Source organism: Fusarium subglutinans (genome assembly GCF_013396075.1).
Source record: "Fusarium subglutinans strain NRRL 66333 chromosome Unknown NRRL66333_c0000080, whole genome shotgun sequence".
In the NCBI taxonomy this organism is placed as follows: Eukaryota; Fungi; Ascomycota; class Sordariomycetes; order Hypocreales; family Nectriaceae; genus Fusarium; species Fusarium subglutinans.
Window position 1 is genome coordinate 100,256 of NW_023502143.1, and position 23,311 is coordinate 123,566.

Consider the following 23,311-nt stretch of genomic DNA (forward strand, 5'->3'; position numbering starts at 1 on the left):
AAATCCTTCTCGGACAATTTCGGTGGCGGAACAACAGAACAGTCTGCAACGTAATCACGTCATGTTGGCCGGACTTTTTCGGTTTGTTGGAGCAGCGACCGAATGCACACAATTCTGAAGAGCTCACGGGGAAATCCATTCTCAAAGTCTATCGAGTATACAGAGTCTCGAGGGCCCGGCATTGCTCCAAATCACAACATCCTCAACCCCTGCCATTACCACTGCGCAGCTATTTTCCTCAACCTACTTGCTCTTGACTCAAAATGCCCAGCAATACTGTATCTCAGCTCAATATCGAAACATCGATATCCCCAGAATCAATTCCTGCTTCACCCTACATACCCGGCTCAGGCAATGTCTTCCCCAAGTTCGTTGACGCAATCTCACAGACGGGCTGGGAGCTCTGGTACTTTGACGGTGTTTCCAAAGATGACCAGTCAGCTATCTCTATTGGCATCAACAGAAGTGCTGAGGGTCTGAAGCACGGAGGCTTCAAAGTTCAGATCTTTACCATCTGGCCTGATGGACATACCTGGCACCGCGATCTGTACTTCCCAGAGTCTATTGTCACTTCTGAGAGTGGACATATCACTGGTCTTTGGGAGGATGTCGATGGTGGAGGCAAGGTATCATTTTCTGTGACCAGGGACTGCTCTGTGACTATGTTGGCCTTTACTGTGCCCGGTGTTGTTGATGGTACCATGCAATTGGAAGCTCTACCTGGGGACTCAGGTCTCGACACCAACCCTGAGCTAGGCCCTTCTGTACACTATGTTCGTCCCATGGGGAGAGCCGCTGTCAAAGCAGAGCTATCTCTCTACTCTGGAGATAGCTCAACACCCGAGCTATTCGTCCTCGGTCCATCTGCAAACGGCGGTATGGACCGCGTCTGGACGCTATACACCTGGCCCCAGATCATGACAGAGTCATACTATCTCCGCGCCCAGGTCGGGCCCTATGCGATGCAGATAATGCGTATTTTCTCCGAGGCCGAGACTGGCTGCAAACCATACACAATGGCACGACTATACCGCGACGACAAGCTCGTCTGCGCCGCAAACCAAGTCCTCACCTATGAAGAGGAAGACTTCTCACAAGATTCTTTGATTCTCAGCAAACGCTACGACACATCATCTCAGAGTGTAGTCACAGGTGCGTATCGCGACAAGAACATTGGGTATGTAGTTGAGTTCGTTGCAAAGGGAATGGGTGGACAGCGGTGGATGTTTCAGGTTGATCATGAGCGCATCTTCTGGAATTATCCTACCAGCGCTCCCGGGCCAGAAGGGACCGGTAACACGGGATTTGTTGAGTCAGTCATTGGGGGCGCGGATGAGGAGGCGTATTTTGGGGCTGGAACTGGAGGTCAGTGTCAATTAAGGTAGAGATTCAAGTTGGGCTATTTTAGGGTTAAATATAACATGGTTTAGGTACTTTAGCCGCTGTCGTTCAGGCACTAAGCCTTCTTCGTGGGGAGTCATTTAGCTGTACTTTAGCGACTTGGATGACTCGTGCGTGGCAGTTTATTAGGGTAAGGCAAAAGTGTAATGTTCAATGTTACACTGATGGATTCTAAAAATACACATTCTTCTTCTCGTTGACGCCTTTGGTAACTTTCCACGTTTTTAAATAATTGATTCTACTCATTTTCATAGCGATTATATTTCTTCATTTCAATTCAGAGTACAGTGACCTTTTTCCGTACCAAGCGTGCTGTTTCTGTTATAGAGTTTGTCGTTCATTACATAGTGCATGTTCGAACAAATAAGGATTCATACTCAATTCCAACGGGTGACTTGGTTACATCATGTCATTCCCGCATCAAGAGGCGAAATTTCCGACTTTATTGAATCCGTTCTCGGACATTTTCGGTATGCGGTGATGTGCGGCGCCTCCCGAACTGTTTCGGGGACCAACTTGCGAGACTGCTACGGTCGCGGAATATGAAATACATGCCTTCTTATGCCCTCATCATGCCGAATCAAGAAACTCTCACTAAGAACCAACTTTGGATCTAATAATATTCTCTTGTCACTCTTCCCATATGGTCCAACGTCTCCAGACAGCCCTGGTTGGCACTCCAGAGGGAGGCATTCGCCTCTCCAAGACAGAGCCAGTCCCAGATATCACTGGGGATTCAGTCCTGATCAAAACAAAAGCTGTTTCGGTAAATCCCGTCGACACAAAGATGATCGGGCCATACGTCACGCCCGGCGCAGTCGCAGGCTTTGACTTTGCAGGCGTCGTAGAACAGGTTGGACCTGAAGCGACCAAGTGCGATATCCATGTTGGAGATCGTGTTTGTACTGCCATCATGGGGATGAACCCTCTTGACCCTCATGTTGGTGCCTTTTCTGAGTACACTGCTGCTGTGGAGTGGATTCTGTTAAAGATCCCGCCTCATCTTAGCTTCGAGGAGGGTGCGTCTCTGGGCATCAGCTTTATGACCACTGGTCTGGCCTTGTTCAAGAGCCTAGGTCTACCTGGCAACCCCCTTGAGCCAGCCACTGAGCCAATGCCAGTCTTGGTGTACGGCGGTTCATCAGCCACTGGGACCGCAGCTGTTCAGCTCGTCAAACTTGCAGGCTTTGAGCCCATCGCCACATGTTCCCCTCGCAACTTCGAACTCGTCAAGTCATACGGCGCCTGCGCTGTCTTTGACTACCAAGACCCCAACTGCACCTCCGATATCAGAAAGCACACCAAGAATAAGATCAAGTATGCCCTGGACTGCATCTCTACGACGTCAAGCATGCAGTTCTGCTACCAAGCCATCGGCCGCGCTGGCGGTAAATACACGGCTTTAGAGCCATACTCTGAGGCAGTGGCGCGAACGCGCAAGGTTGTCAAACCAGACTGGATCATGGGGCCGCAGATGTTGGGTAAGGAGATTTGCTGGCCGGAGCCTCATTGGAGAGCTGCCAATGCTGAGATGGGAGAATTTGGTGTTTACTGGACGGCTGTTCTACGGAGACTCTTAGACAAGGGTCTGATCAGACCCCATCCTATCGTTGTCAAACAGGGAGGTCTTGCAGAGGTCCTTGGCGGTATTGAGGATATCAGAGAGAAGAGAATTTCTGGAAAGAAACTTGTATTTCAAATCGAGACTTGAATTACACAAGATAGCTCGAGCTTTAACATGGTGCTTCTATTTCATTTCGTCTCATATCAACGCACAGACACACTTTTCCCGAAACTTCATAAGGACTCGACTGCCAAGGCACTAAAGTGCCCAGCTCCTGGGAAATACGGCCTTGCTAAAACAAATCTGCCTTGCCTGCAAAATGGCACGGTAATTAGTAATACCCTGCAGTGACTGTCGGGCTTTTTCGGTGATTTAAGGCTGTATGTAAGACTTGGCATCGGAGACAAAAGTCCACGGAGATTGGACTGTGCTCTTGGCAGTGGCAACATCCGTCTTGGTGACGCAGGCCTGATCGTCATTAATTCTCCGAAAGGAAGAAGTGGCTGCGGGTGGCGATAGACTAACGATGTGAGTGAGCCGGCAGTGACGGTAAGCCGCTGGTGTCCTTCAGCCTTAGGACGACTGCCCTGGACAAGGTTCTGATTCCAAGTCAGCGGAGAATAATGGAGGAAATTCCATGATGAAATGAATCATGCAGCCTTTCTGTTGTTGAGCCGTTCCATATATGGACGGCTCCAGACTAAACTTCCACCTTCAGGATTCAGCAAACGTCACTAAGTTAAGGTCGTTTCATGGAAGGGTACAGGCTTCAAGAAATGACAACTTGCATTGCAATTGAAAAGAAGGTTCTTGGCTTAGTTAAATGTAAGAAATGACTAACAAAATTGGGTATTTATTGATATGCCGGGAGACGAAAGCCATCAGGTTGCTTCCTGTAGAAACTTTACGTTGCATCTATACTTGATATCGCCGGATCTTGAGATATGTCACTTTTTGAGTAGGAGCTCGGATTGATTCTGAGCTCCTTATCTAGCGATAGAAGTAAGATAGAGAAATGTAATTGACAATCATGAATACATAGACCAGCAGCGTGTGAGCTAAAACTGAGTATGGTTAAGGTTCTGGTCTGCGAGAGTCTGTAGATTGGAAGTAAGAGGTGATTCTAGGATGATGTCCTGTCCTGATTGCAAAGTAAAGGCGAGAGCGCGCCATTAGATCAACTCCGAAGCCGCTACCCATGACTGAACATCTACTGAATACCTTTGAGATTAGACGGTTTAATTTGTAACCTAGATATCTACTCTATGAAAGACATTCTTATACCTTTAGTATATCATCTAACCTATACTGTTAAAGATTCATCTTTTCTCTGATCAACGCCTTGAGTGATCTAACCTTCATTGACAACTCCCTCATTTCCTCACACTCCTCAGTATCAGCCCTAATGGTATTCGACCTGACAACAAAATGCAACATATAATCAGTCCAAAGCGACGTCCCCCCCAGCTCAGCGCTAAAGTCTAGCCCCTTCATATCACATGTCCTCTGCCTCACAGCGCTGATGGACCGTGGAAAACCAACGACATCTTCCACGGACTGAAGCGCATCGAGGAGAACCTGGACGGCGGTGCAAATCTTGGTGCACGTCTCGTCCGCGGAGGGCAGTTCTCCGAGCTGCAAGCCCCACCTATGAGAGGCCAGCGCCGTCTGGGAAGGGTACGGGGACGGAGTTTCAGGGAGATGAGAGAGGTGGTTCTGGAAATGAGCAAACACAAGGCTGTAGAGCTTGATGAGGGATGTGTAGCAGCTCAGAACTAGTAGCGTCGTCGGCATGTCGACCGAAGCGGCCATGGAGGAGCTCGTGGTTGGATCTTGTGTCATTCTGATAGATGACATTACCTCGGCATAATCTAGCATCTCTGCCGACGGGGTTGGGGAACTTCCGCTTCCTGATGACCGCCCGTCGGAGGGGATGGAACTCTTACCCCAGATGCAGCTGAGGATGGAGCAGAAATCTTGAGATAGGCTCAATACGCGGCCAATTGGGTAGTTTTGCAGCTGTTTTGCGTCGGGAAAATTAGACCACGGGTACTCTTCGAGCGACTTTGAGGTCTCGTGGATCTTTGTTACAAGAGTCGACAGCTGCACAATGGCATGTGGCGGAGTGTGCTCCGAGGACTCCGATATGTCCATCAAGTGCCCAGCCTCGGTCACCGGTGGTGCAACGTGATCAAAAGCAGCCGAGTACTGCGCGTGATAGGTGTTTGTCGGCATGGCAGACGGGTCAAGCTCCAACATATTTAACTCTTGACCCATCCCCAAATCTGCCCAGAAATCCCCATCACTCAGACCTGAGCCGTCACCAGCCGTGTTGACATCAATACCCTGTGGCTCCTCTGTCTCCTGGCACGCAAGCTCGTCGATCCACGGGGTCCAAGTCCCAGGCGAACCCAGGTTCATCCCAGCAAGCGACGATGAGTAGGTGGGCGGTGAACCTTTCTGCGGAGGCTCGAGTTCAGGCCTGGGCTTCTCGGGTTTGCTCTTACTATGGGAGCTTCGCTTTGATTGGCTCCGCGGACCAAAGACACATGTCACTTGTGCCCTGATGCATCTCGTGCATTTATGGGGCCCCGAGCGTGAGTTTTCTGGAGAAACAGTGCATTTGAGCTTGTGCGAGCGACATCGGTCGCAGCTGGACCGGATGGACTGGCTGTTACGCGTTGACATTGCGTTATGATATGCTATATGCCCAACCAAAGTGTCGGTAACCGTGAAGAGAAGGTTTCTGTGCTGTCAAGCTCAAAACTTGGCTTTGACTCAAACGTTGCACGAACCCGACATGGGCATTGACAAAAAGGAAACGAAAACGTCACAGACACCAATAAGGTCGTAAAGGTGTGTAACAGCAGCAGCTTTTTGTGGCCTGGCTATCAGGTATATGGGAACTCCCTATATAATTGTTCCAGAGAAGACAAAGCCAGCAAAGGACTTTTGCCTGTAAAGTCTCAACTAATCCTTGCCGGTTTGGCAGAGAAGCTGCTTCGCAGCTTGACGATTTTCCCTCTCGAGAAGGATGCGAGGCAAGGTTTATGCATGCAGTCATTGTTGGCAAGGAAAATGGTGGTCAGCATTCTAAAGGCCTCAGACCATTCTCTGACGGCGGAGCGAGGATGGCAATCCTTGGAAGGGGAAAGGGTGCAGTAACCGAGCGCTGAAAACTTAGGTATACTACAAGCATAATTCCTGGTGCGACTCAACTCAAAGATGACAGGTTGCAGGTGTTGGGCTGACATATGAGAATACATAATTGCCGCTGAGTGCTTATGTAAAGATACGACGCTGGGCTGATATCATATTTGCGATGAAGGATGAAACAATATGTAAGTTTGTTTGCCTGATCTCTCAGCTCGTCTATTCGTAGGTGTTGCTCGGACCCCTCTTTTGAGAAGGTTGAGATATGCTCTTGAGCTATATCCTGGTAATGACGCACCTGTCAGTACACCATCCGGTTAATATGTCACGACCGATCAATCCATAATGTGCCATTTAAGATGCTCTCGGATTCGATGCGAAGGATGCCCTCGACTAATGTGTCTTGGTCTTGACACAAATTGCCGCTTAGACCCCCGCTCCATACACAGCCTTGTTTTATGGAAGCAAAGTGCTCTGCCCCGGTCCAATGGGGCAATCCCCATGGGTCATACGGTACTCCCGAACTTGCATAGCATATGAGATTGCGCTATGCTATGTCCCTCTGGTTCAGTATTGTCCCGTCCCGCAAATGCACGCCAAGAAGCTTGCTTACGGCAGCCCGCATTCTCTGTCGTCGACGTTGTAGTGCCAAGACGGCCAGTGACGCGACAATGACCGTAGTCTATCCCTGTCTGGAATTCATGGGCTTAGCTAGGTACGCGTAAGACGTAGATCTGCCGCCGCTAACGGCAACTTGGTTTAGTCGTTGACAAGCAAAAGCCGGAGCCTTCTGTTCTCGAAATCTTGTCACAGTAGAAGTCGAAAATTGACTCCAACACAGGAGTCACTTCGGCTCCGGAATCTCCTGTTTGTCGCTTACAAGAACTGCGCCGTAGATAAGAAGATCCATTTTGATAGGCCCCTGTCCATCCATCAAGGGCTGTGCTTTACATTTCATCACCTGCAGGCGGGTCCCTCTTCATTTTTCGCAATTCTCGCTTGGGCGGATGTCTGATCACATCATGAGCCTGTCTGTTAATATCTCTGCTTACTCTATAGCATTCAACCTTGGTTCATCACTTCCGTACTTGGCGTGGGGTGACAGGACGCATTTCCGCTGACAGCCCAGCACCTTTTCGTCACTCGTCCGTTTCGGGACGGCCCGCATTCACGAGGCACAGTGCTGAGCTAGAGGGGAGATACGGGCGGTCGAATTCGTTACTGGTTTTCGTATACGAACCAGGCATGTCCAAACTGTCACGGTGACAGTTTCTATCGTAATGGTTGGTCTCAAACCCTGGCAATTGCTCAACAAATAGCCGAATATTACAGGTTTAGCACGCAATTAACCATTCTCACCCTCTGTAGCCGAAAAGATCCTCTCAGTCTAGATTCTCAATATCCACTTCCCCCCATGCATGTCATTGCAGGTTCCATGGCCATGCCAAAGACCCCATTGTATCCACCGTCTCTACAGCTCTAATCATTAAACCCTGAAAGTACAGGGGACCCTCAAGGTTGACTTACCATCCATTGCCTGCCACTCATTACTCGGGGTAGGTATCGGTGCAGCCAGCAAATCATCCGCAAACGTGGCCCAGTTCGGCATCATCGTGCCATCAAGCACTGGAAACTGTGAGCCAAGACCGGCTGGAAACTCTATCACTCGGTCGGTCAGCTTGAACACTGCGCTGCCCTTCTCCCTCTTTGGTGAGTGCCTGGTCAACGTACCTGATTGATAGTCGTGGATGGTGGATGATGCATACCCCGAAGGAACGCCGAATGACATGCTCGAGTCGAACCCTGAATCCGTACCTGAAGTATTGCTGATTCCAAGAACCACAGTCAGTGCTTTCACAACCTTTCTGGCTTCTTTAGATGAATCGCTCGACTGCAACCAGATATCATAAGATCTTCTAAGGGACGCCAGAATGGCGTCGTCCATCGGCGCTGACTCAGAATCCTGCATGCCCTCGCGTTTCGTGTTCTGCAGGTAATAGCACAGAATGCTTGTAGCTAGCAAGAAATCATGGTTGACCAATGAAGAAACCCTCCACCTCTCTTGGTAGAGCTGACAGAAGGGCTGTGTCTCCTCTTGCAGCATGTGTTGGTAATCCAGAAGCTTGAGTGCTGACTCCAAGACAATGCGTTTAGAATCAGCCGAGTTTGCTGGGGGGCCGAACATGAACTTTCGGTGGAGAACGATCTTTGCGCGGTAGAATAAGGTCTCTAGAACAACCTTTTGCATAATGTTCTGCGGCGAGTCCGTGATGCAGCGGGCGAAGGAATGCCACTTGAGACAGTCTGGGATTGACTTGCGTGCTTCATTCAGCTTGTTGTCCATTCTCTCGACTTCCGTATATGTGTACGGTCGGACATCAGCCGCAAAGTCCCAGATATACCCGACAGTTGTCATCAATCTTGCTTTTACAAGACGGTAAAGAATCGGCGTCAGTTCCGTGTCCGGCCTTGAAGGGGGCATCTCAACCGTGGTCTTGTCAAAGTCACTGTCTTGAAGATTAGACGGCTCTTGTGTATCAGTCTGCCACTGTTTGATCATCCTTGGCAGTCCCATCTGAGCAGAAAGGCCAAGGTCCATCTCGACAAGAGTCGCCCAGACCCTTCTCCGCATTTCTGCCGCAAAAGAGGACATGCCCTTGAAATGCTTCGGATCTCGATGATAGCCCTAGTGACGCGTTAGTCAACGCATACGCTATGGATAGAATACCCTGAGCTTACCATATGCAAGGCAATCTGAACCGTGTTCCCCGTCAGGATCCAAATGTCAATCTCGGCGTCCGTGCTCGAAAACAGCTCAGCGGCAATGTACAGCATAAGCGTCTCCAGCACGTACGGACCGCCTTTGGTGTAGTTGCCTAGAACCAGGCATTGGCCAATCCGTAGCCTGTACGTATCCGCCATCTTCTGGAGATCTCTCTCCATGGACAGAGCCGCGGGGGACTGCACGCCAGGGTCGAGGCGGAACTTTTCGAATTGGGTTGCCAAGCACATAATGGTGAACAAAAGGCCCAACCAAAGGGGCGACACTGCAGATGGATCGCCCCAGAAGTCTTCGTACTACGATCATTATGGGTTAGTCAGTCTGAATAAGGCGATAGGGTTGTGCTTCCGTACATCTTTGAGGAATTGCACGCTATGCAGTACAGCTGAGGCGCGGGGTGTCAGCATGGTAGTTGGACGATAAAGTTGGATTGGATGGCAAGACTAACCGGGTGACATCTCGAAAGAGTTAAAATAGCGTGAGACCAATCGGTCTACTACCGGGCGGGTAGGGATCGACGCCAGTATCTCGTCCTTGTTAGCGGGCTTGGGACAGCCATAGAGCAACTGGGGGCCAGTATTCTCCGCACCCGGGGACTCAACGCCCTGGACATCAGGATGCGACATGTCCTCCTCGTTATCGAAGTGATCTTTGAGCTCGGCAATCCCGTCGAGAACAGCAGCCCAGTGCGAACTTCCCACGTACTTGGCGCCTCCGCCCGCAGACTGCATGATTCCATAATCGGCGGGTGAAGTGACAGGCGTGTCCACGGGGGAGCCAGGTGTTCCTCCTCCGTGCGGGCCGTGGTTGACGGAAGACTGCTGCATCAGATCGAACACAAGACTCTCGAGGTGGCGGATGCGGTCCTGTGTGGTGACACGAGGCTGGTGTGCCGCACCGCTGCTTGTCACCCTATCAGAGGCGTACGTACACGACAGGCCCAGCTCTCGTTGTACACAGCTGCTGCAGGGTCTTTGGCGGTCACATCGTAGTCTTACAAATAGGGCAGAAACGTCAGCACCGTGGGGGGCGGGGGAGGATATTCGCTTGCGTCAAAGCGGAGAGGAACGGAAAAGAGAGACGGCAAAGTGCAGATCGTAGTTACGTACTTTCTCCTTCTACACAGGTTGCATGACAGCTGCGGCTTTTCGCGCGGTCTGCTCGAGGGTAGACGAGCCCGGCCCTGCGGTGTTTTCCCGGGGCCCCATTCACGCGATTCCTGGTCCGCCATGGTTTCAGGGACGGAAATGATTGATAGACGAATAATTTCGGACGCGAAATGTAAACAAACGGAGGGAAGAGTGGCCGTGGAGTGTCGGAACAAACTAATTTTCACGTTGAGAAATAATGTGCTGACAGAGTAAGATTCTAACCCAGAAGGCATAAGCCAAGTTACGGTATTTGTCCTGCATCTGACGCACAATCCCTGTTGTTCCCCGGATCCGTTCATCATCCGCTCCGATCCTCCGCTCCGATCCTCCGTCCCCTCCCATGTCCGGCCCGATGCTCCAGCCCAGTCCTGCAGACATAACATCACTCAGCTTACAGGGTACCCACACACATCATATCCCGCATTCATATAACAAACCATCTCAAATGTTCACGAGAAGGTTTTTTGTTTTGCAGATCCACTCTAGACCATCAAGTTTCACGTCGCATGCAGCATGCACGTATCGACTGTTGCGTTATCATCCCAGTAAGAAATATCACATTTTATAATCGACACATCGGTCCAAACAGGAAATACTCCCCATTGTTTTTTTCTGGCCACAGCAACCATGTCGCAATCAGGCTTTCAGGATAATCAGTTGGAGACTGGTAATCGGGAGGATATTGGGAATGAGGCTCAAGAGAAGCCTTTGTCACCGACTGGAACAATGGTTGATGAGCCTCAGCCAAATCCCAATGTTGTTGACTGGGATGGACCTGATGATCCTGAACATCCACTCAATTGGTCCAAGGCCCAGAAGAATCTCCATGTTGGCATTGTGAGTCTGTTCACTCTTGCAGCGTAAGCACCGCACCATTGTTCCAACTGTGTTGATGAACATGCCACTAACTGTCAATCAGAAATTTGGCTGCGACAATGTTTGCTCCAGGAGCAGCTGAACTATCCGATGAGTTCAGCATCACCAACTCCACAGTCACAGCCATGACAGTCAGTCTCTACGTCTTGGGCTTCGCACTAGGTCCACTCCTGCTCGCACCTCTGTCAGAATTATATGGGCGTCTTATCGTCTATTACTTTTGTAACCTGGTATACATTGCCTTCACATTTGGCTGTGCCTTCAGCACAAATGTCGCCATGTTTCTCGTCTTTCGTATCATCGCTGGATGCGCTGCCTCGGGTCCCATGAGCATTGGTGGAGGCACTGTCGCAGATCTGTTCGTTCAGGAGCAGCGAGGAAAGGCCATGGCTCTATTCACTGTTGGACCGCTTCTTGGACCTGTAAGTCTTGCTCCATTCACGAACTGTATTAAAATACACTGCCTAACTTGTCGTCAGGTCATTGGTCCCATCATTGGAGGATTCGTCTCCGAGAATGTTGGGTGGCGATGGACATTTCGCATCCTCCTCATTTTGGTAGGTCACAGCTCTATCTGTAAAGAATCCTATTTCCTAACAGTCGCCATAGTCTGGAATTATCGCTATTGTCACATTTGCCCTCATGAAGGAAACAAATTACACCGTCATCCTGCAAAAGAAAGCTCTGCGAATGCGCAAACAAACCGGCAACGAGAAACTCGTCGCCAAGCTGAGCAGAGATGAGACTCCCGGCCAAATGCTGGCACGCGCCATTGTGCGGCCACTGAAGCTGCTCATCTTCTCCCCAATCGTGCTCTTGGTGTCTCTCTACACCGGAATCCTCTTCGGGCTCATCTTCCTCCTATTCACCACCTTCCCCTCCGTCTTTCAAGATGTCTACGGTTTCAACCCAGGTGTCGCCGGACTCGCATATCTTGGTCTTGGAATCGGCATGGGTCTAGGCCTACTCATGTTCTCTGTCCTCAGCGATAAGCTCCTCGGTCGCAAGAAGGGCGGCGAGAATGCAGCTCCCAGGCCAGAGGATCGTCTTCTTCTCATGAAATGGCTCGGCCCAATTACTCCACTTGGCCTTTTCATCTATGGCTGGACAACAGAAAATGGTGTTCACTGGATCGTCCCTATCATCGGTACGTTCATTGTGGGATTTGGCTCCCTTTTTGTCGTCATCCCTGGTCAGATTTACCTGGTTGATTCGTTTGGAGCCGAGGCAGCTGCGTCTGCTATGGCGGCCAATCTGTTGGTCCGCTCGCCATTCGGAGCCTTTCTTGACCTCACAGCCGAGCCTCTGTACTCCAAGCTTGGGTTGGGTTGGGGTAACAGCGTCCTTGGCTTTATAACCCTTGCTTTTACTCCTGTTCCATGGATCTTTTACACTTACGGGGAGAGACTTCGGACTCACTTTCAGGTTGAACTGTAGCTACAAGCACGGTTTCGCTTTAATTAAACACAATAGAGATATATACTGGGCTTGAGATGACATAGAATACACGGTGTCCACCAGTTTTGCCGATGACAGGTTGTTTAGGGAGGCTTACTGTTTCTAACTTAGTTTAACTGTTGTTACATGCACGGAAAGAAGTCGGAAACCTTTTATCACCTATGTACGTTTAGAAGTAATAGACTAATAAACTCGTAAATCGATCATGACTCCCACAAGCTTCTTAGATTAGCTTCGTCTGGTGTCCGAGTCTTGAAACCGACTAGCGATAGTGGTCATGAATGGACCGTCGGAGCACAAGAATTGACCCTCTTGTAAGGCAGACAGGCAATGCCCAGAAATGTTAAATAGAGCTAGGAAGATTTACACTATAAAGCTCATCTGGAGTATCTTTCTATTCCAGACTGGGGCGGACAAACAAACGGCCCTCAACCATGTTCTTCTTTATATCCTCCAAACCCTTTGGTACATCCCAAAACGGGACCTCTGTCAACTTCGGCACGATCTTTCCAGCGTCAATCAACTTTAACACCTCCACCAACTCCTCCTTCGATGCGCCAAATGAGCCTCTCAAACTGATACTCTTTGTAACTAACAACAACGACGAGACCTCCACGCCCTGTCCATTCAGGCCAACCATCGCAATAGTGCCACCCTTTTTGACAGCCGTAATTCCAGCAGAAATTGTTGCTGTAGTTCCAACAAAGTCGACCACGGCATCGAATGAAATATCGGAGAAACTTGCGAGACTGGAAGCGCACGCAACCGCTCCCAAACTCTTTGCATCGTCATATTTATCTTCGTTGATATCAATGCCATAGACCTTTGCACCTTGCAATACAGATATCGCAACTGCGTTGAGGCCGAGGCCACCGATCCCAATTATTGCGACAGTTGTTGCCTCCTTGACCCCAGCGGTCACTACCACCGCGTGATATGCTGTGGAGATAGAATCCGTGGCAACAGCTGCTTGAGGGAACGACACTCCCTCTGGAATCTTGACCAGGTGTTCATAATGAGCTATCGCAAATTCGCTATAGCCGCCGTCGTAGCCTAGCCCAATCGTCGTGGATCGAGTTGACTTTTCAACGGGATGAGCTACGAGGGCAACTACCACGCGATCACCGATTTGAACTGGTGATGGCTCTGATCCGAGCTTGACGACAGTTCCGGCTACTTCGTGGCCAAGAGTAATTGGAAGAGATCCTAGCATAGAGATACCGTGTCCATCAACATAGTGGGCGTCGGTATGACAAAGGCCAGCTGCTTTGACTGAGATGAGGGCCTGGCCCTGTTTTGGCTTAGGGATGAGAAGGGTTTGAAGGGCAAAAGGAGATTCTGGGCCGCCGTATTGGAATGCTTGCATGATGGATGTGAGTGAGTATGTTGTAGTTAGATATGTGATGATGTCTGCTAACACGGCAAAAGAATACTGGATATCGTTCCTAAATATACATCGGCCTTGAAAGACTGGGTTTATTCACTATAGTCAAGATGCACCCGAACAACTTGGCTTATGGCGCCATTTCTTTGGCCCAAATAGTAACAGATTGTACTGGCAGAGAATTCGGGCCGAAGAACTCTTTCGATTTCTCAAGGTCTTTCAAGCTTCAGCAATGAATACTACTCAAATTCCAATACCTCGGCTGCTGTACGTGACGTTATATGCATATCGCGTGACATACTTTTAGCACTAATGCAGGAAACGTTGATTGCAGGTCTTGGCGGTGTCATGATTAAATTGATAAGATTTACTTACCTCGGCAGAATAGTCATGATGTGTTTCTGGCCTGCTCATTCTCTCCAAACACAGGTCAAAATAGGCTTGTATTGGCTCTTTATAATACACTTGACCTAGCACCCATAGACCACCACCGTGCACTTATCTTCCATTCATCCCCGTCTCTCCCCTCAGTGAGATGCTCCCACTTCTCCAGAAACCACGGCGCTGCTTCCCAGTTCTGAGCGTCCCATGGCGCCGCAGAGGGCAAAGAGGTCCCGTTTGCAAAGCCCCAGCATCGAAGACCGTCGTTGAGTAAGTCAAGACAGAAATCCTCTCTATCAATCAATGGGGGGGCCGAGTGTACTGCAGTGATGGCTTTGGAACGAAACTTCGGCCATGGGATGAGATCCAGTGTCGGGTGATGAGCCATGGTTAGCTGTGCCTGTGTAGGCACAAGGTCTGAATGTATGTTCTTAAAGTAATCTTTGAGTATCAGACGCTTTTGCACTGCCTGCTCGGTAGTTTCTTCGCCGTCATCCAATAGTTCTTGTTGTATGAACTTCTCTCTTAAGCATGGAAATGGCGATTTGGAATCAAAAGATATGAGGTCCTGCCATTGAATCCCCAGATGTCGTGCATTCATGGAAACAGCCGACACAAACGAAACTCGACAGAGAAGAATGTAATCTTTGGGCTGGAAGTGATTTAATGGGGATGTCACTATCTCTTGAATCCTGGAATTATGTCCCGACGGTATGTTCAATCTTCCTAAAACACTAATACCGGCTTTTGTTGCGGCTCTGAGATCAAAGCTGCCTAGACTTTTCTGAATGTCTTGAAGCCATTGGTTCATCGGAAGATTCATGGCGCTGTTGTAAAGTGTGGAGCTCACGGGATATCCTAGGAAGATGAGACCATATTTGATGATATCCCGGATACCAAAGAGCTCTTTCGTCATCAGCAGGAAAAAGGTACGACGTTCCCTTTCTGGGCAGGAATCAATGCAAGAGAAGAAGTCCGAGGCTGTAAATGCCGTCGCGATTTCTGAATTGTGACAGTCCGCATCGACGATAGTAGGGCGGATGGCCTTTGCCAACTGACTTGGTCCGGCGGCTCGGTGTTGATAGTTCTGCGGCGCCGCTGCCACGCTGTGCATGTATGAGACATCCATGGTAGATGGCAAAATGATGCTAGAGATGGCTAGATTCTCCAGCATGCGTCTCCTATTCTTTTGCCGCGTGCCTGTTGTTCAGGCTGTTAGCCACGTGCATGACTGACAAGTGAAACATACGATAGTTCCGCTGCGACAAGGCATTCTGCCGCCGCCTGTGTTGTGAGGTCTTATCGAAAGAAGGACGCGCCATCCTTGTGAATTGAAAAAGGCTTCATGCATCCAGTGGAAATTGGACCACGTTGATTGAAGCAGGGAGAAAAGATTGATCGGGACCTTCGGGGAGAGATGCATGCATAACGTGATAAGAGGGGTCATCACGAGCGACCCTCTATGAAGCTTCTGATCACCCTGGAATCTTGGGGAAAAAACTCGATAAAAGCTCGTGTTGCTATTTTGTGTCTTGTGTATTTGATAAATGGTAAGTATAAATGCTGTGTAGTAATGTAGTTTAAGCCTTCAAGTGTTGACTTGACTTCAAAGTCCAAAAGCTTTATACATTTTGCATTAAATCTTCTCCGATTGCAACACCGTTCAGTAATTTTACGCGACTCACACACCCTTCCCAGTCATCTAATATGATAGTCTTTTAGACCAGTCGTCTAAAGATCAGTGTCTTAGATACGGTGCATGGCATCTAGCGTATTCGTTTATCGTGACAGACTCGTGATGGTGTGACTTTCGCGAGCCGAGGTACACATGCCCCAGACGCTACGTAAATATGATGGGCTGATCAGACTCATGAGAACTCTTCGATCAGCCTACCAAGAAAACATTTAACCCCACTAACCTCTGCAGGCAACGTCAGCAAATCATGAGGTTAATAAGGTGAGGTGTGCGGGCAACACAACGAACGGCATCAACGTGAGGGCTGCTGGTTTACTGGAGAAGACATATCAGTATGGCAAACAATTTATTTAAATAAACCTCACAATCTCATTTTGGGAACTTGGGCATTTTTCCATACAAGCTTTCACACATCTCTATTGACATTCCCAACCGCCTGAGACTGCACAAACCCACCACAATCATGCCTAACGGAACGTTACCTTTGAATGGCGAATCAATGCCTATATTCACCCCATCATACTCACGAGCAAGAGGAATCTTCACGAACACTACTGCAGTCGGCATCTCGTATCGCGTTGCCGCATCTCAGGTCGCCCATCTTGTCCCGGATGTTCTCGAACTCGAGGAAGAGCCGCTTATGACCTCGCTTTTTCTCAGCTACGGAATGAGCCCTGTTGGGTCCTACACTGAATATGCTCATCAAGTAGAGGTTATCTACAAGGGCAACAGGTTCCACTATAACCTTCTCTTCATTCTTGACAACGACGCCGCGATTTTCGCTGGTCGCGAGCTTCTTGGCTTTCCCAAGGTCCTGGGAAAGAGTGTTATTCAAGAGTTTACAGGTACCCGGCTTGTCACCGGCAGCACGGAGAGGCCTGCTGGAAGGAAGATGGTCGAGTTTGAGTTCGTTCCTGAGAAAATCGTCACCGACGCGCCTCCGCCGGATAGATGGATGCTCAACCTCCGCAATATCCCGTCGCCTCACGTTGGGCAGACCCCATCTGTTCAAGAATTCCTTCCTGTTGGTCTGGGATTGAAATGCGATGAGGTTTGGACAGGAATTGGTTGTGTTCACTTCCCAAGGAAGTCGATGTCTGATCCCTGGGTTAACTTGGACATACTGAGATACGAGGAGAGCTTCATGGCGAGAAACGCGATCGCTGAGCTGCTTGTCCGACAACCGTCTCAGTAACCAACAAGTTATTAACGACCTTAAAGGCCATACGTTAAGGCGTTTTAAAGTTCATTTCATCAATGTTAGTAATATTTATATATACTTCTCCTTTTAATAGAGTTATTTATCTCCAAGCCCCTTTGTAGAACTTAGGGTAATTGATCCTTTAGCGGCCCTTTTCCGCTTGTCTTCCGCCCCCTGCTGAATGTAGACATGAGCTGGTCGATCTTGTTTCATATCCTGGTACGGTCTGTTCAGCTAAGGATAATGTACCAGGGAATTGTTACCTGATTGGTTGGATAAGTATTAGCCCAGTTTAGATACGGACGCCCCGGCCTTTTTTTTTAAGATCCGAAGATAAAGGAATATTGACAGGAAATTCGACTTCTTTATTGTTTCTACAAAAGTCTATATAAACGCTACTATAGAATAACGTAAAGGCTTTCATAATTGGTTACATATAAGCCGTCTTGTAATGGATCCGGGTTTAATATGTTTATTTAAATCAACGTTTGCAAATGATGTCAGATCATCATATTGCAACCATTTAGACTTAACTAAGCTTATTACGGAATGCCGATACCCGAAATTCAGCCCTAGTTCATTCAACAGCCCACTTGGTTCGGCCTGGTAGTTAAAGAAGTTAAAATCGCAAGTGCTGGCTGTTGTAAATTATTAGAGCATTTCTAATCCTTTCAGTATCTGTTGTCACTGTAGACAACCTATCTGGCAACATACAATTGGAACCCGATCGCCATGCATGTGATAACAACCTTTGCTTTAACAGTTCTTGGAGTTGCCAGCCTGGCCTGCTGTGACTCCAAATTCATCTAACCACCAGAATCGAGCTCCAAGCAGCCTTCAGATACAGATATGACCAAAAACAAACGTTATGAGCAAGGCGATAAGATCCAGATCAAGTACGAGACAGACATCGACCAAATTGCCATCGAGATTTATCAAATTCCTCTTAATGGGGTCAGCGCCTACAGATCGTTAGCTAGTATGACATTACAAATCTCTCAACTCTGCACTCATTTTACTAATTTATGGTGCGTAGGAAATGGATCGGCGAATCCAAGGTACTGGCTGGCTGAGTATGACTATCTTGGATTAGCAGAGGGTAACGAGGACTCTGTTTACTGGTTCACGCTTTTTAAGTCCAGTCAGGGCCGCGTCGCTTGGTCGGACTACTTTAATGTCAGTTCATCCAAGGCTGATGAGACTACATCTGGTAGTGTGTCAGCAACAGCCACTGGACTGGGACTCGCAACTTCAGCCTCTGGACAACACACATCGACATCGACGGCTGGATCAGAGACAGATACTGAGCACACTTCAACTACCTCAATTACCTCAACCGCCTCAACCATCTCATCCACCTCATCTACAAAATCAGGGTCCGGACTATCTCAAGGAGCGACGGCAGGTATAACCGCTGGCGCTATTATTGGTGGTCTACTGATTCTCGGCGGTATCGGACTTCTTGTCTGGCGGCGATTTGGGAAAGGCAGGAAGAATGTTAAGGGAACAGAGGAGACCCAGAATCAACAGCATCAGTTCTATCCCTTGGAAACCAAAGTTGAGCTTCCAAGTGATATTACCACTCACCCCTCAGAATATGCGACGAGCCGTCCGGGCTTGCATGAGGCACCTTAATTCGAGGAAGAAAAAAAAGAAGTAACGCGAAGGCTCTTTTTACTTAGCGTTATATATGCCGGTGGCGATCTGGTAACATGAAGACTCTTGAGTTTGGTTGTAGTAGTGATCTGACTATAAGTGAGATTAGGCTCAACTTGAGATCCCTGCATTCTCAGATATGTCGTTCAGACGTTGTGCTACTAATCCATCTGCCGAAATATGGCCGCTAGACCGGCCCGATACCCAGATGAGACCCGCTGCCGTGGAACTCCAACCCTGGCAGACTATACTCTCAAAGGATCTCACAATAATCCTCTCATAACTCGGCAAATCTTCTGTACCCTTCCTAGCAGAAGATCTGCAAATCTTGGCCCACTGCCCTGTCCTTCATAATGCCTGATTGGTGAGTTCGCCATCAAGTCGGCTTTGTAAATCGGCTTTACAAGTCTTGTATCCCGTAAAGCCGAAGGATGTACAAAGTTTGTAGGATCTATGAGCGACATGCACTGCTACGGTGAACCATTGCCGTTTTGCAAACTTTAGTGCTTGATTACCTTGGATTTGCGTTGTAACGTGTGTATTCGTTCGTTGATACCAAGGGAGGAGTTGACTCCTGGTATAGTATGGAGGACTGCATCCATGCGAAGTTTGATATCTATATAAAGAGGCCTGGCGCATCACTACTGTTAGTCACTCAAAACAAGCAACACAAATTTCATTTCATCTTAATTCTCGGCTACTCCACAAGCCTCGAAACAGAATGCTCTTGTCTCTTGCCATCGTCAGCGGCCTAGCCGCTCTCTCTCAAGGCTACGTCTGTACGTTGCCACATGCCCAGCAACATATATATTCTACTTGCTAATACCCCAATAGTGACCGCGTACAAGAACGCCGACGACTGCAAAGCACAGGGTGACACTAACTACCGCATCTACGAAGGCGACTACGACGGGTGCCAAACGTTCGGCGGCCAGTCAGGCTCAACTTGTACCGAGTACTCCAACGGCGGCACTATCGGGCCCAATACTTGTTCAAGTGACGTTTGGGAGGTGCACTCTGTTGCTCTCGATGGAAAGACTCAGATCAGCGGCGCGCAGCTTTGTTACACGTGTACTTACTACACTGACGAGCATTGTGGATCACTCAACCAGAGTCCTCAGTGGTACTGCGATGGCTGGGAAACTGGTCCAAAATCCTTCCGATGCGTGAGTCTTCCCAGGATATAGATTCCAAGAAGAAATTGAACTGACAATGGACAAAGGAACTCGCTCAATCTCCTAGTGACTGCTAGAGGAAGGCTGAAACTGGTGAAAGCGCTCGGCCCCGCTTATTTCGAACAGCTCGGATCGCGCTATTTGATCAGGATATTTATTATACGAGCGTATAGTTGATTAATAAGGACCGGAACGCTTGATTAAAAGAATACTAGTTCAAGTTTAGTCCAAGTCTTTGGAGATGGACGATATCTAAACTTCTTTTCGTGACTATCAACTAAGTTATGTACTGTGCCATAGTCACAAGCACAAACACTGTTGATAGTTTCACACCTATATTTATTAAAGCATCTCTGAATTGCAGATGCTCCCGTTTTAATACCTTGAAAGTCTGTGCTGAGAGTTCTGTGATTAAATATATAATCACTACTATGGACAGTGCTGAGTAATCTTCAACCTTAATCTCTAGTTCTAAACCGCCAAAACTCATGGCGGACAGCGATTGCCTGTCGATATGGGCCCTCTGGCGCCGGTAAACCCTCCAGTACTGTACTCAGCATGTGCTTTTGTCTTTGTTTTGGTTCTACGACTACTGTCGGAATGGTTGTAGCATAAACCTCCGTTACTCTTTCTTGTACAGATCTTGTCGCGCTTTCTTCAGCCTAGCAGAGCGCACTGTGTCAGCGTTATGTGTTCAAGAAATGAGATCAAGTGAGAGGATTACCTCACGCTGTAGTTTGTTGAGTTCAATCTCAGCTCTCTGTGCTACTTCATTTAGAGTCAGTTCACCCTTGAACTCCGAGGAAAATGGCCGAGAGAAATAAATATCCGTATCCGCTAAATATGATGGAGGTCTAGAAGCCTCTCTAATAGAGCTTCGAGAGATTAGTGGTGCCGTTTGGTGGGGAGTCGATAGCCCTTGTTGAGCAGGGATTAATTTGAGTGTGCTACTAGACAAGTCGATGCCACTGATCAATGTAGTCAAGGAACTGAACGATTGAACCTCATGTAGAGCTGGGGTGAATATATGTTGCGAAATTCGTGTATACAGCGATGACCACTGATACATGATGTAAAACGTCAGGCGTAACTCGACGGCAAGTTCACGCAGTTCCTGGGTTCTCGTTACTTTCTGCTGGCTTCTTCAAATCCTTCGACAAAAGAATTGTTAGGCTTTAGCCGAGCTTACCTTTACGTCTTTGGAATCTCGCGGCCGATGATCGGTCGTGCGGTTCGGATGATCGGTCGTGCGGTTCGGGGGGTAAGACTCATCGTAACTGACCAAATGGGAGATTTTATTCATGGTTCTCTTGAAACGATCGATCTTATCCTCATTCATACTGTTGAGTCTATCAAACACAGCCTTGTAGGAGTCGTGAGTATCCCGTATTCCGCCTATCGCAGAGGCCAGTGAGCTACCCATCATTTGAAGCGTCTGACACACGGTGGCCTGCAAGATAAGAATGCTGGTTCAGTGTACTCCCGAGTAAGGAATTGCTAGCTAGAGGAGGATAACGTACGTTAAGCTTGTGCTTCTGAGTCAGACGTTCTATTTCGATTTCGAGATCACGAGTTTGATCTCCATCGTTGTCGTCTAGTAACGCCTTGTAACCTGATTTCTTAATTCCGGCCCTGAGAACGAGAAGGGCACACAGGAACATCCTAGACACTATAATAACTTTTATAATAATACCAGAGAGGAACAGTACCGATATTACTGCGATCAAGAGCGGCAAGGCGTATGTGAAGTCGAATCTTTATGTATCCTTTTCATCCCAGGACTCAAGGCCAACTAGCGAAATTAGGATCATCATACAAAAGAGCATTCAAATGTAATGAGCACCTACTATCGTAGCGACGTGTTTTAATTTCTCTTTTGGAAGCCTCCAACTTCTCAGTTAATCGGATGCTCAATTTCTTGTTACTAGCTGTGCATCACGCAGTCAACACTCTGAATGGTTAAGACGACCGAGATAATAGGCATACTCACTAATCATATCATTGACAATTGCTTCAAACTCTTGAATAAAAGACAGGAGATGATTCCAAGATTCGAAACATGCGCTCGCGTGCTGTCCAACGTTGTTGAGGTATTGATGTACTCGGTCCCATTCATCTCGGAAAGAAGAGTATGCGACGGCTGAATTTTCTTTGCGAAATACTTCTGTTACGTGATGAAGCTGGTCTGATGATTAGCATAGATTGGCGTATAAACGATAGTGCATCGAAAAAGGTCCGTACCGAACCGCGAGAATGCGCCAGCTCCCAAGCAGTCTCAGAAAGCTTGCCTAAACTTTGTTCAGATTTGGCAAACGCTTCTAGATACAATCTTGAACAGCACTGGACTTTCTCTCCAATTGTTAGTAGCTTGCCACGGTTGTCATAGCTGCCAGGAATCTCGAGAGCCGATACATTCAACTCTGAACGTGCTGCGAGGAGGAGCTGACCAAGCGCTGTGATTGCCTTTATCCCGCGGACAAACTTAGGTCCCCAGTTCATTCGACATTCCTTTGCGTGGTTGTTGTTAATGTCGGCCAAGAAATCGGAGCACATAATGGATTGTGAACGGACAGACTTAGAGTATGTTTAGGTTGAAGATCACGGCTTGACTCTTCATCGCCGCTTCTCCTTTACCCCGCGTAAGATATGGGACTTGATGGGAAGTACAGTACACCCATATCGCTGCCACAGTAAGACAGAGCTGACCATTGTGATTGGTCACCCGTACCCGTGGCATGTCCCCGTCACCCCAAAGCCAGTAGGCAAAAGGTTTGGCTTGCTTATCAATCTAGGACTCTCAAATAGTAGCCAGCTGTAGGCTACCACCTCACCGAGTCAAGTGAAACCGCGCCCTGGATTGTCTGAGGCTCTGTTCTTGTGTGCTGCCATATCAGCCACAGAACACGCGGCAGCCAGTCAGACAAAGCCACGTTAGTGTGATTGATGCTCACTGCTCAATGGGGCTGTCGAGGCCCAACCCAGTACACCACTATCTACAAGTGGCGTTCTCTCCCGCCAATCATAACGCTCACTATCGCCTTGTTTTCAACCCACTGAAGTGAGAATCCATGGACAGCAGAAAGCTGCGGGGGTATTCCGAGATAATCACCTCAGGCCAGTCTTGCCTAAAAGACTGCACAAAGCCATAAAATAAAAAGTCTGGTTCTCGTAGTGGTTGTTGACTCGTGCCTTTGCTTCGTCAAAATAGGAGTAAGGTTATAGGTAGTTAAAAGAGGCTTTAGCCTCCAGCGTATAAAGGTAAAGAATACTAATAAATATATATAGGCAAGATACTTATTACCCTTATTATTACCTAGGATCTTAGTTTTAGCTAAAAAGTTAATATCCTAATAACTAACTCTAAATATATATAAATAAGTACTATTACTTTTTTATAAAGATAATTAGACTTAAAGTATATAAAATATATATA

At 48.2% G+C, this 23,311-nt stretch overlaps 11 protein-coding genes across 11 annotated transcripts; 6 read left to right on the forward strand and 5 right to left on the reverse strand.

Moving 5' to 3' along the window:
* Positions 1 to 263: 263 nt before the first annotated feature.
* Positions 264 to 1,385, forward strand: FSUBG_6928 (uncharacterized protein; the record flags this gene model as incomplete). The annotated part of the gene is made up of 1 exon (XM_036685178.1): positions 264 to 1,385. One exon carries the CDS (start codon positions 264 to 266, stop codon positions 1,383 to 1,385), a length of 1,122 nt encoding a protein of 373 aa, XP_036537582.1.
* Positions 1,386 to 2,044: 659 nt separating this feature from the next.
* FSUBG_6929 (polyketide synthase enoylreductase) lies at positions 2,045 to 3,112 on the forward strand (the record flags this gene model as incomplete). The annotated part of the gene is made up of 1 exon (XM_036685179.1): positions 2,045 to 3,112. The coding sequence occupies one exon, from the start codon at positions 2,045 to 2,047 to the stop codon at positions 3,110 to 3,112; it is 1,068 nt and encodes a 355-aa protein (XP_036537583.1).
* Positions 3,113 to 4,276: 1,164 nt separating this feature from the next.
* On the reverse strand, positions 4,277 to 5,653 carry FSUBG_6930 (Zn2Cys6 transcription factor; the record flags this gene model as incomplete). Its single annotated transcript, XM_036685181.1, has 1 exon — positions 4,277 to 5,653. The coding sequence occupies one exon, from the start codon at positions 5,651 to 5,653 to the stop codon at positions 4,277 to 4,279; it is 1,377 nt and encodes a 458-aa protein (XP_036537584.1).
* A 1,886-nt stretch (positions 5,654 to 7,539) lies between these two features.
* Positions 7,540 to 10,131, reverse strand: FSUBG_6931 (transcriptional regulatory; the record flags this gene model as incomplete). The annotated part of the gene is made up of 5 exons (XM_036685182.1): positions 7,540 to 7,589; positions 7,646 to 8,804; positions 8,858 to 9,196; positions 9,401 to 9,812; positions 10,010 to 10,131. The coding sequence occupies 5 exons, from the start codon at positions 10,129 to 10,131 to the stop codon at positions 7,540 to 7,542; spliced, it is 2,082 nt and encodes a 693-aa protein (XP_036537585.1).
* A 547-nt stretch (positions 10,132 to 10,678) lies between these two features.
* On the forward strand, positions 10,679 to 12,364 carry FSUBG_6932 (major facilitator superfamily transporter; the record flags this gene model as incomplete). Its single annotated transcript, XM_036685183.1, has 4 exons — positions 10,679 to 10,911; positions 10,971 to 11,349; positions 11,407 to 11,484; positions 11,537 to 12,364. The coding sequence occupies 4 exons, from the start codon at positions 10,679 to 10,681 to the stop codon at positions 12,362 to 12,364; spliced, it is 1,518 nt and encodes a 505-aa protein (XP_036537586.1).
* Positions 12,365 to 12,779: 415 nt separating this feature from the next.
* FSUBG_6933 (alcohol dehydrogenase) lies at positions 12,780 to 13,751 on the reverse strand (the record flags this gene model as incomplete). Its single annotated transcript, XM_036685184.1, has 1 exon — positions 12,780 to 13,751. One exon carries the CDS (start codon positions 13,749 to 13,751, stop codon positions 12,780 to 12,782), a length of 972 nt encoding a protein of 323 aa, XP_036537587.1.
* A 472-nt stretch (positions 13,752 to 14,223) lies between these two features.
* On the reverse strand, positions 14,224 to 15,279 carry FSUBG_6934 (uncharacterized protein; the record flags this gene model as incomplete). Its single annotated transcript, XM_036685185.1, has 1 exon — positions 14,224 to 15,279. One exon carries the CDS (start codon positions 15,277 to 15,279, stop codon positions 14,224 to 14,226), a length of 1,056 nt encoding a protein of 351 aa, XP_036537588.1.
* Positions 15,280 to 16,309: 1,030 nt separating this feature from the next.
* FSUBG_6935 (acetoacetate decarboxylase) lies at positions 16,310 to 17,041 on the forward strand (the record flags this gene model as incomplete). The annotated part of the gene is made up of 1 exon (XM_036685186.1): positions 16,310 to 17,041. One exon carries the CDS (start codon positions 16,310 to 16,312, stop codon positions 17,039 to 17,041), a length of 732 nt encoding a protein of 243 aa, XP_036537589.1.
* An 855-nt stretch (positions 17,042 to 17,896) lies between these two features.
* FSUBG_6936 (uncharacterized protein) lies at positions 17,897 to 18,682 on the forward strand (the record flags this gene model as incomplete). The annotated part of the gene is made up of 2 exons (XM_036685187.1): positions 17,897 to 18,026; positions 18,084 to 18,682. 2 exons carry the CDS (start codon positions 17,897 to 17,899, stop codon positions 18,680 to 18,682), a joined length of 729 nt encoding a protein of 242 aa, XP_036537590.1.
* Positions 18,683 to 19,424: 742 nt separating this feature from the next.
* FSUBG_6937 (uncharacterized protein) lies at positions 19,425 to 19,955 on the forward strand (the record flags this gene model as incomplete). Its single annotated transcript, XM_036685188.1, has 3 exons — positions 19,425 to 19,482; positions 19,538 to 19,869; positions 19,926 to 19,955. 3 exons carry the CDS (start codon positions 19,425 to 19,427, stop codon positions 19,953 to 19,955), a joined length of 420 nt encoding a protein of 139 aa, XP_036537591.1.
* Positions 19,956 to 20,981: 1,026 nt separating this feature from the next.
* On the reverse strand, positions 20,982 to 22,431 carry FSUBG_6938 (uncharacterized protein; the record flags this gene model as incomplete). The annotated part of the gene is made up of 5 exons (XM_036685189.1): positions 20,982 to 21,029; positions 21,068 to 21,328; positions 21,399 to 21,547; positions 21,869 to 22,058; positions 22,120 to 22,431. The coding sequence occupies 5 exons, from the start codon at positions 22,429 to 22,431 to the stop codon at positions 20,982 to 20,984; spliced, it is 960 nt and encodes a 319-aa protein (XP_036537592.1).
* Between the last annotated feature and the right edge of the window lie 880 nt (positions 22,432 to 23,311).